This window comes from Corvus hawaiiensis, chromosome 18 (assembly GCF_020740725.1).
Source record: "Corvus hawaiiensis isolate bCorHaw1 chromosome 18, bCorHaw1.pri.cur, whole genome shotgun sequence".
In the NCBI taxonomy this organism is placed as follows: Eukaryota; Metazoa; Chordata; class Aves; order Passeriformes; family Corvidae; genus Corvus; species Corvus hawaiiensis.
Genome location: NC_063230.1, coordinates 7,220,503 through 7,234,586, shown reverse-complemented (window position 1 = coordinate 7,234,586; position 14,084 = coordinate 7,220,503). Strand labels below are relative to the sequence as shown.

Here is a 14,084-nt window from a genome sequence, read left to right as displayed (position 1 = left end):
ATAAAGAAACCTCAGCTGTAGGGTTTTTTTGGATAGTTTCCCTAATTTAATTCCAAGCTGGTACAATTATACAGGGGGATACACACCTTGAGCAGTTATAGCTGTTGTCTGCACGCTGCTCCCCGTGCAGTGTTCCAAGGAGGGGCAGTTTTGGATCAGCCAATGGACCAGCTCAGGGCAAAGCAAAGTCCCAGTCATTCTAGATATGCACGGAACTATGTTGGTTTGGTAATACAGGGACACAATTTAATGATTTTCTTTGCATTTGTTTTTACAAGATTCAGATGCCAAAAACAAAACAGAACATTAAGTTACCTGATTTAAAAAAGAAAATCACAAACGTTTACAACATCAAAAGAATAAGACGAAATATAAACCTTTGCTACTTACAATTGATCTATACAGATTAACCAAATCACAAATCTGTCACAATATAAATGTTTAATTGTTACAATGAATAAGAACATACAGAAAATGATTTATTTTTTATAAAATCTTCCTTTGCTTTTTTATTTTAAACTTACCATTAACTAAATTAGCTATGCAGGACTTGTGGGGTACATGACTAAGAAGGCACCAACAGTACAAAGCAAAGACAAAGCAGTTTGAGTATTTTAAGAGTGCTCTACACTGATACAACACGAGAAAAGGCAACAATAGTAAGTAAACCAGCTGCAACCTTTAGAAATTTGTTCTAGATTACACATGTAGTCCAACTTTTACATTTCTGCCAATGTGTCACTTGGTTTGATCACAGCACATGCTACAAAAACCACTGTAAGCTTCACTTTACTAATGTGCACTTTTCACTAATTTAGTGTCTTGATTTCAATTGTTAACTAAACCATTTTGAACCACAAATGTATTTAAAACTTAGTAAAAGGATTGTTTGGACTTTTTTGTTTAAACCACTGCATTTACAAAAATATTTCCCCTAAAATCTGGGATTGCTTGAAGACATTGCTGTACAAATATAAAAGTACTATGCAAGGGACCAAATTCATAAGTATATGGTGTGTATGTATAGATCTATATTTATACCATATCACTGTGCTGTAACAACACAATAAATTTATCAATAACCAAGGGCTATATAAACTACACTAACATAAGCAAATATATATTAATAAAGTTTAAATCTATAGTACAGTTGCTCAGCAAACAACTTCGACATGGTATAAATATATCGTAGCATATTACAGTGGGCAGCAACAACAGGTTTTTCTTTCTCTCATTCTGCAAGGAAAGCCTTGCTCAGCTCCTCAGGTTTTATTTGGCCACTGCCGAGTTCTGTCCCCACTGCCACTCCTGGAAGCTCCCGGCGTACACGGCCCAGCTCTGGTGTCACAGGGGTGAGGAAGAGTCTGGCCACAGGCAGGACAGCAGAGTCAGACGCTTGTTTGCCAAAGCATCCATGAGAATTTTGTGTTTGCATATTTTTCTTCAGCTGTAAGGTTGGAATGTTTTTGACAGTGAACTGTTTACATTCCTTATTCCCAAAGCATCTTTACCATGAAATATGCATGCTACTTCAATTAAGAGTTGCTGTTCTCCGCTCTAAAATATAAAAACTGCATAAAGAAAATAACCCAATGTAAAATGATGAAATAACTGACCTAACACAGTGTTGTTAGAGGCACCTTCTTTTAAACTATTTTCAAAATCTGACCAAAAAAAAAAAACATGCTTCAGCATTTGACGCATCAACAAATTCAACCCAACAATGTTTACTGAATTCAGTAAAAGATTGATGAATATGGTTATGGATCCTGATGGATGCCAATTGGATTCAGCAAGAGTAGCTAAGGAAGAAAGCCCGAAAGCACCAGACATTAGGTAAAGCAAACCCTCGGCTTCTCATTTGGAGAGACAGGATGCAAGGGTAAGTCTGCACCTCCCCAAACATCCCAAATTAAAGAGAGTATTAAAAAAATAGAATTGGGAAAGAGAAGGGTGAAGTAAGCTGCCAAAGTTCTTCCTTAATAAATTAAAACTGAGGTGTTACAAACTAATTTCAGTAACAGTCATCTTTCCAACCGTGCCAAAAATGATTCCTGTTGTAATGATGATCATGCAAGTAGCAGAGATTCTAGAGATATTTCAACTTTTCAAAACTGAGTGAGAAAAGCATTTTGGTAAAGATGTGTAGAAAGGTCAAGAGAAATTTCTACACTGGTATCAACAGTCAAGTGCATATTTCTTCTATAGAAATGTTTTTAGCATAGGTTCCATACCACAATTCCATAATCACTTGTGCAGTGTCCTGACAATGCTCCGAATTTGTTCCCCACAACAGAGATTTATGTACCACAGGAACTTCCTAATAGAAAATGCCCTTTAATGATGAACCCTTGCTTATTAAAAATTAGTTTTGGCAGACTAACATTTAAACTATAGGAAAAAGAAAATTTTGAAATGGAATCTTGTAAGCACCCTTATCTACTGGAGTCTAAGTGAATGGCTTTCTAGTTTTCTCTGAAGAGCAGACTAAATGGTATGAGGAAGCCTGGAGTTATTAACTAGCCAGCATCCTTATATACTACAGTAGCAATTGAACCTGATTTCCATTCAAAGACATTACCCAAGAGGAAACCAAAAACTAATTCTTAATGTTAATGTGAAGATATAAGATTTAAATTTATTTCCAGGAATTACAAGTGCATTTTGTTCATATTAGCAAGCAGTCTTTATACAATCCATTCTTCACTGCTGCCAAAATAAAATGAGAAAAAGACAGCAGAGATATGAAAAGCTAAAAATAGAACTATTTTTCCTAAGTTATTTGTTGAATAGCATTTCAGTTGAACACAACTCAGAGGTAACAATAGATTATTTTTTTTTCTCAATCATAGGCATGTGGCACTTAGACAATCATCTTTGCACAGAAAGCTTTAACAGTCATGCGAGGGCACAGTAATTATTTTAAACAAGGCAAATTTCTCACCACAGAGAGCAGTGGGGAAAGAAAAGGAGGCACTGCACTGGAACATAACACCTAGTAAACTCCACATTATACAATTTCAGTAACAAATACTTGAAAAGATCATTAAAAGGTATACAATTTTAAACGTTATTTAGTGCTAGCTTTGTTTGGTTGTCCTAACTCAGCATTATCAGAAAAGTTTGATAGTACTTGACAACAGAACAGTACTTCATGTCACGAGCTCATGGAGGCTTGATTACAAATCACCATAGTGTAGGTTGCAAGAAATGAACTTGAGATGCTGACATGCTGTAGGAGCAAAAGTAAAATCAAACTTTCTCATTTGAAGATGCAGTGTTCCTCTCTGCAAGAATTCTGAATGTCAGTGATTAGATTCAAATGTCAAAACTATCAATCCTCATTTGAAGCATTTCATTGGTATGCAGGATGTAGACTGAGTTAATTAACATCGTATTTTGGTTTCTTGCTTGCCACCAGATACGGCTGCCTTGCCCAGGAAAAGCACTGGCCATGGGGTCATGGTGCCATCGTGGTCTGTGTTAAACCTTCCAGCATACGGGGAGCAAACAGCAGCTGCAGCTGCCACCTCGCCTTTGCACAGGCTGTACAAACACTACTGCATGGTAGGAACTTTGGAAGTACTATGCCTCCAACATGGCTAAACTTTAAATGATCTCTTTTAGAAAAACAGGGAGAAAAAGGTACATGTTTTGTCAATACATGGAATATGTTTCTTAGATGAATTCAGTTAAGTTGGGCTCCTATGTGGCTCTTACACTGGATAGAATACCTGTATGTACAGCACAGGACACCCAAACAAGTGCATAAGCAAGATTGACATGAACACGACTTATGCTGCAATCCATAGCATAATGGTACACACTCTGCTGGATGCTAACCAACCATTTCTATTTAAAAAGGACGTGCAAAAAAAATCTGGGATGTCACTGACTTAAAGTGCCCTGAATAGTAGCTTTTCTAAAAAAAAAAATGCCAGCGACTTCAGTAAAGTCAGAAAAACATAATTCATGGTGTAAGTGTCTTACAGGTTAATGAATTATCTTCTTGGATATTGATCCAGGAGTGAAAGGAACCACTGCATCTTTCAAACCAGAAAGCAAGCAGTTAAAACACAGGCAGCAGTAGGTGCACGTACAGTACAGTACTGCAACAGGTCAACAATGGGCATTACGCATAGGAGTGTCAATTACAATTCTTCAGGCTTAAAAGATTCATTGAAAGCATGAAAAGCCAAAACTACCAGGAACCGCCCTCCTGAATGGCTCAAAGGAGTTAGTGGATAAGCTGAGAGAGGCCACAAGACATGACCAACAACAAAGAACTGGGAAGAGGAACAGCAACGTTTGAGCATGCCCAGTCCTTTAAGTCCTTGTCCTACAAAAGAGAGCAGAGACATTATTTCAGTGAAGGAAGTTTTTAACATCACCTTTTAAAACAAGCCCTTTCCTATTTCTGTGTTCTGTGCACACTGTGTTTACCATGAGTCAGAGCCAGCAGGATCTACAGATGTTAAAAAAGGATTCAGAGACAATGGATATCAGGGCATTCCATTTTAAACTACTAAATCTTCAAAAGATTAGGAAGATTAAACATAGCTAATCAATGAAGCACATTCTTTGTCTGAACCAAAAATCTTTTATTTTCATATTACATCTCAATTCCAAAACCCACAGCCCAGGGGACACTGAATCTTGAGAAACAGCCCAGTGAGAAGAGCTGGCTGATAAAGCCCAGGGGGAGTGCAGGGGAACAGAAATGCACAGCAGGACACTGTTACTGTGCATTTAAAGCCAACTCCTGGGGACTGGCTCTCACTAGGATGTCAACCAGCTATGTTTAAACTGTTGTGCTGTGGCATAGCTGGCAATCCTAACCACAAACGACTCAGACAAATTACCAGCATCCTTATCAAGCTAAGTACAATATTTCAATTTCAGTATTGTGCTGGGCAAATCAACTCTGCATAGTAGCAATTCAAAGGTAACATTTTAAACAACCAGAAATTTCTGCTAGCAATGGATCACTGATATCTTTATCCCTAATCCTTTTATCCCTTAATCCCTAAATACAACCTAGGTAAGTATGGTCTGGGCAAAGAGGCAAGCAAGAGATCACGAACTATGATTTACCACAGCAGTAACTACTTTGCTGTCCTTCCTTGAGACCACAGCCTATTAGGAACAGGCTCCATCTTGTTCCTAAAAATTGATGTAATTTTCTTCCACAATGTGTACATGCACAGCTGTGCTCTAATGCAGAATCAGCTTTAGAAAACATGGGTGGGACATTAACACCAGTCATGCTACCGAGTCCCAGGTCTGTTCTATTGACAATGCCAACTAACAGAACCAGTGTGTGAACCTCAGATTTCCCTATCTTTTAATTATTACAACAGTTCCAATATCACCCAGCAAGCATAAATAAACAAAATGCAGTATTTGTAAAATTTGAAATTAGTTCATTTGTGAGCTTCTAGACATCTGAATATTCAAGCCAGTGGCAACAGTAGTTACCCTATTAAAGTAAAAATTGTATTTTTAGAAGTTTCCCCCACTATTTTTTCTTTTTCTTTCCTATGAATTCATCATTAAGTAAAAACCTGGGGGTATACGCAATGAAGACACTAAAATCCTATTTTTAGAAAAATAATTGCTTATAGCAAAGCCACAAAGCTGCTGCACTCTGCCAGCAGAGCTGTGGATTTTGGCAGCAAGGAAGTTCCCTGGCTCAAAACTTCACCTTCCTGGTGGAACTGCCCACACAAACCAGTGATTGCGGAATGCTGCTCTGAGGGAGGAGAGCACAGACCAGGCAACCCAGGTCAGCCTGTTGCCTTTGGCTTGTTTTTCCTTTCCAGTCATAAAACTTTGATACTTTAACCTATTAGTATCACAGAAGTTTCACAGGTACTCCAATCAAGTCAGTATTTGACCAATTTTGTATGGAACTCCTGAGACTTGCAAGCCTTGTGGTACACAGGAAGACCAGTTAAGTTCATTGATGTAAAAAAAAGAGTCAGAGTCAGTGAATATCAGTACATTTCATTTTAAATTAAACTTTAAGACCTTCAAAATACTAGGAAGGTTAATCATAATTAATTTATTACTATTTAAATACCTATTCTTATTTACTCACACTACTTGAGAGTTACTTAAAACTAAAGATAATTCATACTAAAGTTTCAAGTGTGGGTTTTTTCCTTTAAAATAATTTAAGAGTTTTCTCCTCTGTACATTGCATTTAGGAGGAGAGGTTTTTTTGAAGCATTTGAAGCCATATGACAAAATAATATATGAAGAACATTGCCCCTTAAAATGGTTTTCTTTTTTTTTTAATAAAATTTGCATTTCAAAGTGTTACTATTGCTTTTATTCTAAGCAGCACTATTGAAATGCAATTCTTATTCCCTAAATGTAACCTACAAACAAGGTAAACACCTCAGACAATTGCCTCAATTCCATGTGGACACTTCAATGCTGTGGGCAAACAGAAACCTCCCTCAAGAACAGGACAGGACTGAGCTCAGGTCCTTGGACAGGGAGTTACTGAGCACTGGGAAAGGCAAGTTCTACATTTCACCAGCAGCACCAAAGTCCCAAATTTCCCCCCTGCCCAAGTGTCCCATATTGCTGTGACTTTACCTATGCACGATTTAAGATCGGTATCCTGGCTGGAATCTTGCAGTTTCCTCAAAAATCAATTCTTTCAGCTTTTCCTTCGGTAAGTCATCCAATTCCATATCAAACTTGAAGGGTGCTTCAGCTACAGGCTTAATAATACAAAGAAATATGATTACTTTAATGTCACTGTTCTGTTGAATTTCATGCAGTCTTTTTATGAATGGGGGAAAAATCTGAAAATGTCCTTCACAAAAATATCTAACACTGAGCAGTCTTCAAGGCAGAACTCCTCCTATTAGTCCGATGCGTGCTTTACGTATTAGTTTACCCAATTTTAAATCAACCACAGTAAGTAGCTACTCAAATCCAAACTACAAGTTGAAATATTTGTTCAAGGCTCCTAACTCAGTATCTACTTGAAGAAAATACTATCTCAAGCATTTTTATTTCTTGGAATAAACATGTCTGACCCTTAAGGAAAACTAGCTTATTTCCTCCTCCTCTATTTTGTCACAAAAAGAAGCCAGAAATCTCCTCAGAACTGTACGCAAACTACAGCCAGTTCCGATTCAGGGTTTTCAAAGCATGATCTGATGGCAAACTCAGTCATTCTCCTCCTTTACCCCAGACATTATGAAACCAGGACACATGAGCTGAGAATCTCCATTTTCTAGAGAGGACACCTTAGCATCTATTTAATTGTGTGGCATCTCCTAAGTGTTGTACTAAAGTGAGAAATACAAATTTTGGTTAATTGATGCAATTCATTTTTCAACTCCATCAGTGCAGTAGAAATACTACCCTTAAACTAAAGCAGAAAATAATCAGCTATATCATTTTATCAATGTTTACATTTTAACAATGTCTTTACCTCATCACTTGGATCATAATACTGCTCCAGATATGGATGGGCTAAAGCTTGCTCCACTTCAATCCGCTTATGAGGATTAAAGGTCAACATTTTATCCAACAAATCAAGTGCTAAGAGGAAAAAAAGTGAGCAAGAATTTAATACACACTCTGCAAAAAGTGTTACAAGCCCTGACCTTACACAGACAATACTCACCACCCCAAGGTCTGTGCTAATGACAATACACTGCTGGAGCTCCCCTGCTGTAGCAGCACTGGGACCTGTAACTCGGGCACAGGAGCTGTGCCTGCCCCTCTATCGGCATTCCTGGGCTACAACAGCCTTGGGCACGACCTGCTCCAGTGGAGGTGTTACCCTGCCCAAGGCCCTTCAGCCCCAGAATGGATGTCGAGGCAAGAAATGCAAGGAATCCTATGGTACAATCTGGTTTTAACTACAACAGAAATTAAATAGATTAGACTTTTTCTTCTCTCAGAAAAATGTTTTGGATTTTTGTGCCAAAATCTAAACTAAGATGGAGCTTATCTGAAAGAAGTAATTATGACTATGCTCTTATTCTGAAAAGAAAACTTGGCTGTTCTGGAAAATATCCAGAAGTCATTAGGAGTTCCAGATCATCACAGGGAAATACTCTTGCCCAACTGGCAGCACAGAAGATACTCTCCAGAGAAGATGCATTTATATTCATAAGATTCAGGCAAAATCTGTTGAAGACAACTCGTAAATAATCTATAAAGAACCTGAAGATCCAGTAAGACAAGAGAGTGAGGTCTGGTGAAACTCTGGATGGACATCACAAGTCAGAGCTACTGCAGTTGGTCAGTGACTTTGCCTGTAACACATTTCCCTTTTCCAAGAAGAGAAAACCAGGAGCAAGAAGCCCTAAGATATCTGCAGTATCCCAAATTCCATCACATTTCTTCTCCTCACCATATCATTTATGAACCAGAACTTTAACAGAGGCTTCTTGCTGCAGCACAGCAGTTGCAGCTTTGCCCCAGGATGAGGAACACACCTGTGACCTCAGGTCCTTGTGCGGCCTGGGGAGGGGGGATGCACCATCACCATCACCCCACCACTGAAGTGAGCTCCTCTGGGTCTCTGCAGTAGCCAGCACTGCACAAGAGACCCAGCTTCATTCGAAGGCAGCTCCAAAAGCCTCAGCCTTGCACTGCAATCCTCACTCGGTGTTTCGCTGCAGCTCCCTCAGCTCCCGTGCTCACCCTGAGCTGGAGTGTGTCGGGCACAGCCCTGTCACTGCCCTGAGTGACAGCCAGCTCCTGAAAAGCTGCCCTGGCACAGCTGCTCTCAGGGTGCCATTGCCAAGGTGCCGCACCAAACGGCACATCCCCCCTCAGCTGAGGTACCAGCACTGCTGCCATCTGAGCTGTCAAAGCCCACGGGGAGGATTCTCACATCGATGAGCACTGTTATAAAAGCAGAATAAATCACTGCTGTTTCCCTCAATGACAGGGATAATCAGCTCCATACAGTTCTATCTGCAGAAATCAGCTTTTACATGGTAATTCAGTACCTGATCACATCCACTAACAGTAAATTATCATATCAGGTGAAAAAGAAGCTACTTACGAATTGTGCTAGAGCAGGTAGAAGAGCACTGTACTGTGAACACAACCACCCTTAAACTGTATGGAGTTGAGTTTAAAAGGTAATAATAGCTATCTAGCAAAACAAAATCATATTTACCCTTTACTAAAGCCTTGTAAGAAAGGCAACAATTATTACATTCCTTGCTTTTAGAACTTTTGCTCCACTTATCATAACTGAATTTTTTAACCCTTTAAATTTTAAGCTCTCATGGTGCCTAAGGACCCCACTCACTGACGAGACCCTGTTTGACCTACAACTGATGCACAGTCTGCACAAACTCTACCCAGGGCAGCGGCAAGCAGCTGCCTCCTATCTGATGTTTAAAGACAATGTTCAAGACTTGTTTGATGCCAGTGTCGAAATCCAGTGCCGATGTTCAGCACTTGAATAATGTCCTGTGCTTCCAAAGACACTGACAAGAGTTTGGATTTTACATGTAAGTTAAAGACCAAACTCCACAACAGACAACCTCAGAGTTACTAAAAATTGAATTTAAAAGATTAACTAGTATGAGGACTTTGTGCTGGTTTATAACTGTATATTAGATATATAGTGCTATTTTAAGGCACCTTCTTGTTCTATTTCCAATATAGAGAAAGATAAATTCTTAGGTTATAAGAACTCTCATCCTTCCATTACTTTGACACAATATAATAGAGCATAAAATACCTTTGGGGTCAGCGTTTGGAAACAGCCTGTTCCATGGTACCTTATTTTTGTGTGGTAAGGAAAGCAAGTAGTTTCTGGCCTTTAAATTTATTATACAATTCAAATCTTCTTGGGAAGGGGATCCAAGTATACCTAAAAAAAAGAATACAAACAATAGTACATTCTATGAAAAGCACATTAATACAGTTGTATCATATCTACTAAAACTCAGTATTAAAACTGCTGGGAAGGAGATTCCAGACCAAATGTTTTAAGAATATGAAATACCTGAGGAGTTTTTAGAAACTTTTACTAAAAACCAATTTTTTTAATAAATAAATAAATGCATCTGAGTTTTCTAATGATCTGTAATCTCTTAAAAAAGATCCCAGTAAGTGGTGTACCTATAGAAATTTTAAAAAATTTGACCTGGACCTAATAATATATAAGCTTTTTAAATTGTTTTGTTTTGTTTTAAAAATGTATCTGCTGACATAAATAAATTGGTAAGTATTCTCTAATTGTCCCCAAAACAGTGATTACCTGTAGCAACTGCTGCAAAAGTAACTAGAGGGAACAGATGACACACCAGCAGAGCCACACCTTACACACTGACCCACTGGAGAAAGACCAGCCCAGCTGGCAGAAATGATGGAGAGAGACAGATGGATGTGGAAATGCTGCTTTTCCATAAAGCTTACCAAGAATATGGTTAAGTTGGTCAAGGTAGTGTTTTCCTGGGAAGATAGGTCTGTTGGAGAGCATCTCTGCCAGAATGCAGCCCACTGACCAGATGTCAATAGACTTGGTGTAACCCTGCAAGTGAAGCAGAAACACATTTTTGTCAAATTTTTGCATAAGAGCAGAAACAAGTTACTTTAGTAAATTGTGGAAGTGCACACAAATCATCTTTTTCCTCTTTAGATTAGTCATGCTTGCTCATGCTGATTTGTTTTTCTGTACAAATGAAATAATTAAGAACCATATATCAAAACAGTACTTTGAAGGGGTAGCAAGAACTGAAGTCTCCAAGAGATGCTTTTCCAGAAGGATTCTTTAAGTTTAGCTAAATCTGTTACCAATTGCAAATTGTTGAGATGCCCTAATTTTACAGCAAGTTTAAACTAAAAAATTTTGGAAACCAGGTACTCTTAATTGCACAGCCCCTGCCAGCATGCTGAACATGGTGAAAGCAGCCGTCCTTCCTGAGGGGATCTAAGCAGCACTCCAGGAAGAGGCCTTTGGCAAAGGGGGGAAGCAGCCAAACCAATCGTTGTTGGTTGGCTGCTCTGTACAACACAACAGGCAGGAAGAGGGGAAGATGCTGGGAGGAGGCCACACCATAACGGGAATGGAACAAACAGAGGAATATCCACATGTATGGATAACCTGTGCCATCCACAGGAAAAGGCACAGCAGTGACATCCAGCAGTGACAGAGACCCACTGTGCCTGGCCTGCTGCCACTGCTCCTCCCTTGGGAGGGGCTCTATCCTCACTGACCCCACAGCCACCGGGCATCAACTCCTCAGGGTGTCATCCCTTCACATTTGTGTTCAAGGCGCCATAATTATAAAATTAATCACTCATTAAGCCACGAACTTTTAAGCTGACCACCTCTTACAAACATAACATATCTTCTTTGTAAAATCTTCTGGTAAGTGGATGTGGATAGCCACAAATACAGTCAAGCTGCCCTATGCTGTGGCCTCAGTGAGGATTTAAAATACAAGATGTGAATTTAAAATAAGAGAAGCTGGGGGAAAAACCCCTCAATTGGTCAGATGCCTATTTTCTAAAAGTGCCTTGGACACACTATTGCCACAACAAAATAAACCCACCAATTGGAAAAGCTGTAAATCCTACAGGAACAACAGTCATCCCAGAATATAAAGTACAGCCCCAGGTGTCACCCGGGTGTTTTGCTAACAAGTGTCTGGCCGTGGGAACGAACACAGGGGTTCTGAAGGACACCCACCAACCACAACAGGGACTGGATGCACCTTAAAATGGCCACAGAACACAACAGTAATTCCAAATATATAGAAACCAAAGGAATGATTTCATGAAGACTATGGGAATGCAATTAAGACTGACACATAAGAAGGATCACATGCCTTCATTCAGAATCAGATTCACCCTCATTATACACTCTAAACCTAAATTAAGATGTCAAGGTAATATTAAGGCAACATTTGCAGCCTTGATGGAGGCAGCAATGGAATGCTCATTCCTAGCACTCCTGTCCTGCTCAGTGGCACAGCAACTGATGGAAGCAGTCTCATGACTGGCAAGGAACTGGAGGTGTGGAAGTGTGTTGGGGTCCCTCCCCTGCCATGTAGCCCTGGCAGAGGGGCCCTGAGGGCACAGACACGGGGTTTCCTGCCCCTGCTCAGCCTCGTTCCCATTGGTTGGTTTGTGTTCCCTGCGCGGGCAGAAGGACCCTTGGTCCCGTGACTGGAACAGTTCCTGGGCAGAGCCCCGGCCATGCGGCTGGAGAAATAAACATCTCTGAAACAGCTAGCAAGAATCTGTCTGTCCATATATATATTTCCTTTCCACGGGACTCCTGGTTTGATATATGCGTGTTGCAGGATCCCCACTGCAACAGAAGTGGAGCACGTGATTACTCAGTTCTAGTATCCAATAACTGATTCTGGAATCACACTTTATTGCAAGCCAGCTATAGCTTTATTGCAAGCTCTACTGGAAACCCATGCCCACTTCTCCCCAAGACAATGTGTGCGTTCTGATCCTAAAAACACAGAAAGGAGAAGCACAGTTGGTACCCACAAGGGAATAACCAGCAACAGCAGCACCACAGCAGCTCGCTGTGGCCCTTACCTTAGAATTCAGCATGATTTCTGGAGCCCTGTACCAACGTGTGGCCACATACTCTGTCAGGAATCCTGTGTGATCATGATCAGGATCTGCAACGCGAGCCAATCCAAAGTCACAAATCTGGTTTCAGAGAAGTAAATAGAAAAAAAAGGCACATTAGACACACATTTCCAATATTGTTACATTACTAATTCACCACTCCCCAATCAATGATGTAACACCTACAAACGCAGTGACGGCCACCTGTGTTTTTAGGAACAAATTATTGCACAAAGGTGAAGAAAAATGTTTTCAATCAATTACAAAGAATATCCAATTGCCATTCAGGGGCCAGGAAGAACAAACAAGAAAGAGAACAAGAGAAAAAAAGATGTTCCTGGTGCACAATTTATGTTCCACTATGGGCTTGCTTAACAGCATCTTTGCCAAACAGGCAGTAAGATACACTGCTCCAACCTCTTAGAAATTTGCCAGAAGACATAAAGAAAAGCAAGTAAGACTTCCAGAAAACCTAATCAGCAACCAACATATTTTGTAACCAAGTTCAACACCCCATTTTACAAAAGCTATCATCATAACTGCATCTTTGCATGAAAAACAACCTATCCAATCACGAGATAATGGTATACTGGAGAGATTATAGTCTGTTGAAAGAAGCATGAGCCTAAAAGAAAAAAAATCTCCCAAAAACTAAACACAGGCAAGAAAATATTTCTCAACCCTTTCTCAAGAAAATAGTTTTATCTAACTATGAAAAGAAAAACAAACACTGATTTAGACTAGTGAGTTCAGCAAAAAGAAAAAGGTGGTTTTAGTTATGCTCTAGTAGTGAGGCTCCATGGCTTTCAGAGCTATTTAGTGTCTAGAGAGAAATTAAGAAAATTGAAAATGTGAGGACAGACTGTTGTAGAGCAGAGCAGCTGTTCCTTTCTTACCATCCCAAAGGTCAATGGCAAGATTGTTGAGTGGTACATTAGACACATTCACAAGCTTCTGCTGCCCCCCAAAAAGTACCAGGTTATGATTGCCACACACACTGTACTTCCATGAAAGAATACATACTCTCAGGAAAAACAAGCATCAAATGTAGGAGTGGCAAACAGTGGGAGGTTCTTCTGCTACGTTTGTTTTACAGTATTTACTCCTAGATAGTTAATTGTGTACAGTGATTATACTGAAAATGTGAAGTGAAAATAGGCTGTAGTCAATAAAGTCAGTAATGCAAAATCCTACCAAAACCACAGAAACCTCACTGTGCTGTGGCAGGTATTTCTTAATTTTCCTGTAGGGACAGCCTGTCAGCGAAATAACTGATAGATCAGTTAGGGAAGAAATACTTCAGCTGACTAAAAGCTACATCTGAAAGACAAGATTCAGCAGCTGACTTTTACACAGAGGGTCTGAAGAAAAGGCAGTGATGAATGTCGTAAGCCAAGCTGCATGCCATTACTTTAGCTACAAATTTAAAAAGTAAACCCAACACCCTGAATCCTTAGCAAACAACCCCAAAAAGAACCTTTTTAAGCATG

At 39.7% G+C, this 14,084-nt stretch overlaps 1 protein-coding gene across 2 annotated transcripts in view; it reads right to left on the bottom strand.

Annotated features, from left to right (window-relative positions):
- Positions 1–224: 224 nt before the first annotated feature.
- The window catches only part of MAPK1 (mitogen-activated protein kinase 1), a 36,201-nt gene continuing 22,341 nt past the window's right edge, over positions 225–14,084 (bottom strand). Inside the window, exons 4-9 of one of the 2 annotated variants that reach the window (XM_048322369.1) lie at positions 12,559–12,675; positions 10,417–10,531; positions 9,737–9,868; positions 7,457–7,566; positions 6,607–6,734; positions 225–4,339 (exon numbers count right to left, since the gene is read on the bottom strand). In XM_048322369.1, the coding sequence (XP_048178326.1) occupies positions 6,618–6,734; positions 7,457–7,566; positions 9,737–9,868; positions 10,417–10,531; positions 12,559–12,675 (591 nt within the window). In that variant the 3' untranslated portion in view covers positions 225–4,339; positions 6,607–6,617. Of the gene's footprint in view, positions 4,340–6,600; positions 6,735–7,456; positions 7,567–9,736; positions 9,869–10,416; positions 10,532–12,558; positions 12,676–14,084 lie in introns of those variants that run through there. The other variant, XM_048322370.1, reaches the window with a different exon arrangement.